Below are 1,939 nucleotides of genomic sequence, written 5' to 3'. Positions count from 1 at the left end.
TTTATAGTTAATTTAATTTATTATATAATTAATATATATTAATTTTAAATATTAATTTTATTTTTTTATATTTTTTTATATTTTTTTATTTAATATTATATTTTATAATTTTTTTTTATTTTATTTTACTTTTTAATTTAATTTTTTTAATTTTAATTTTATTTATAGTTATTGATTTTATAATATAATAAAATTATATTTAAATATTATACTCTTTTAAAATAAAATTTATAATAATATATTTTAAATTACTTTTTTTAATTATTAAATTAAATAAATAAATAAATATTAATTTAATTAAAAGTAAATATTATAATTAATAATTAAATTTAATAATTTTATTTTAAATGTTAAATAATTTCTCAAATAAAAATATTTTAAAGTAAATTTTCTAATAAAAAAATAATATAAAAATTATAAAAAATTATCTCAAATATAAAAAATCTTATATTTATAAGTTAAAAATTTGTTAAAGATAAAAAATAAAATAGAAAATATCAAAAAACATCAAGAAAAAAAATTCAATATATCCTCTTTCTACGCCAGTGCATCCTATTTCAATATGAAAACATTAAGGCGGAATAACATGACTAGCATGAAAAGTAAAAGAAAATGAGTTTAAAACACCAAAACCACAAACTAAAATATGAAGAAATGAGAATGAAAACACAAAGGAAATAGATCAATGACATCAGGCCTAGTAGGATATAGTATTAATAGAAAGTATTGAGAAAAACTATAGCGTCGGGCTAATATAATTGGACCGGATAGATGCGGGTGTAGATATAAAACGAGGGTAAAGCAACCTAATTTTTAAGAATATGTAGAAAACATTATGCGACGCTGGGAATTGGGGACCATTTTTGGTCGGAATGAAATGCAAGAATATAGGTAAAGAGGAGGGTTGTGCTAATAAAAAAAAAAGAAGCTGGTTAAAACACAATATATAAAAATGTGGCTAATAGATGACGGCATTAAAACAATCAAATGCTGATAGACTATTACCGAATACCTTCGGCAGAGTTGTGATACCTAATGAGATAAGGAATGAGAGAGCACATGTTGTAGGAACATTCAGTTTGGAAATATAAATGTTAAGTGTGGAGTTGTAGTGGATGTATCAATGCATCTAGCAGTGATAAAACGATAAGCGCAGGATAGTCGAAGAGCGTCAGGGTTGATATATAGGACACCCATCACCTTTGAGGATGAAAAACTAGAGGTGAAAAGAACGCCGTTATCTTCTTTCAAGTATTGCGTGGGAGGAGTATCGGTAAATTCAAAGGGTTGTTTCAAGAGGGATAGACTCGGAGGGTTCGTTAAAAGGCGTGGTCGTTCGTCGTCATGGTTGGTGGTGTTGATATTCGACTATAGTTAGGATCGTTCCAGGCATGGACGCCTGCTATAGATAGGAGGGGGTGGTAGTGGCCAGTATTTTCGCTATCGACCCTGATTCGATCGATCAGGATTGGGCTGCCCAGTCTGGCTGGCGGTAGGATTTACCCATTCCACCGTTCCATTCCGGGACGCTACGGGAATCTTTGTTTCATCAGACGATGCGCTGTTGCCATTGATGCTGGTGTTGGTATTGAGCTGTTCATTGGGGAACAAGTTGTTGATTTCCGTCGCAATCGCCTGAGCCATGTATCCACGAAGTTCCCGCTCCTCCCGTTCATCCTCCTTCATCAGTCGTCGACGCTCCGCTTTGGAAAGATTATCCCGTCGCATTCGTCGTATTTCATGGATGACCCAGAGTAGAACCTCCTCGGGAGCACGTGTACGGGATATGCCGTGTTTTGCTGGGTTGCGAACATATCGTCGTGTAACGTCGGTTGCGCCGTCGATTGAGAATGCAATACAATATGCCATTTTGCGATTCCACCCTATAGCAAAAAAAATAAATAAATAAAAATAAAAAAAATTGCGATTAATTACGGCT

At 31.8% G+C, this 1,939-nt stretch overlaps 1 protein-coding gene across 1 annotated transcript; it reads right to left on the bottom strand.

Annotated features, from left to right (window-relative positions):
• Positions 1 to 1,074: 1,074 nt before the first annotated feature.
• On the bottom strand, positions 1,075 to 1,869 carry PADG_12532 (uncharacterized protein; the record flags this gene model as incomplete). Its single annotated transcript, XM_010765735.1, has 2 exons — positions 1,075 to 1,368; positions 1,504 to 1,869. 2 exons carry the CDS (start codon positions 1,867 to 1,869, stop codon positions 1,075 to 1,077), a joined length of 660 nt encoding a protein of 219 aa, XP_010764037.1.
• Positions 1,870 to 1,939: the final 70 nt, after the last annotated feature.

The sequence above is a fragment of the Paracoccidioides brasiliensis genome, assembly GCF_000150735.1.
Source record: "Paracoccidioides brasiliensis Pb18 unplaced genomic scaffold supercont2.49, whole genome shotgun sequence".
Taxonomy (NCBI): Eukaryota; Fungi; Ascomycota; class Eurotiomycetes; order Onygenales; family Ajellomycetaceae; genus Paracoccidioides; species Paracoccidioides brasiliensis.
This window is presented reverse-complemented; position numbering and strand designations above follow the sequence as displayed.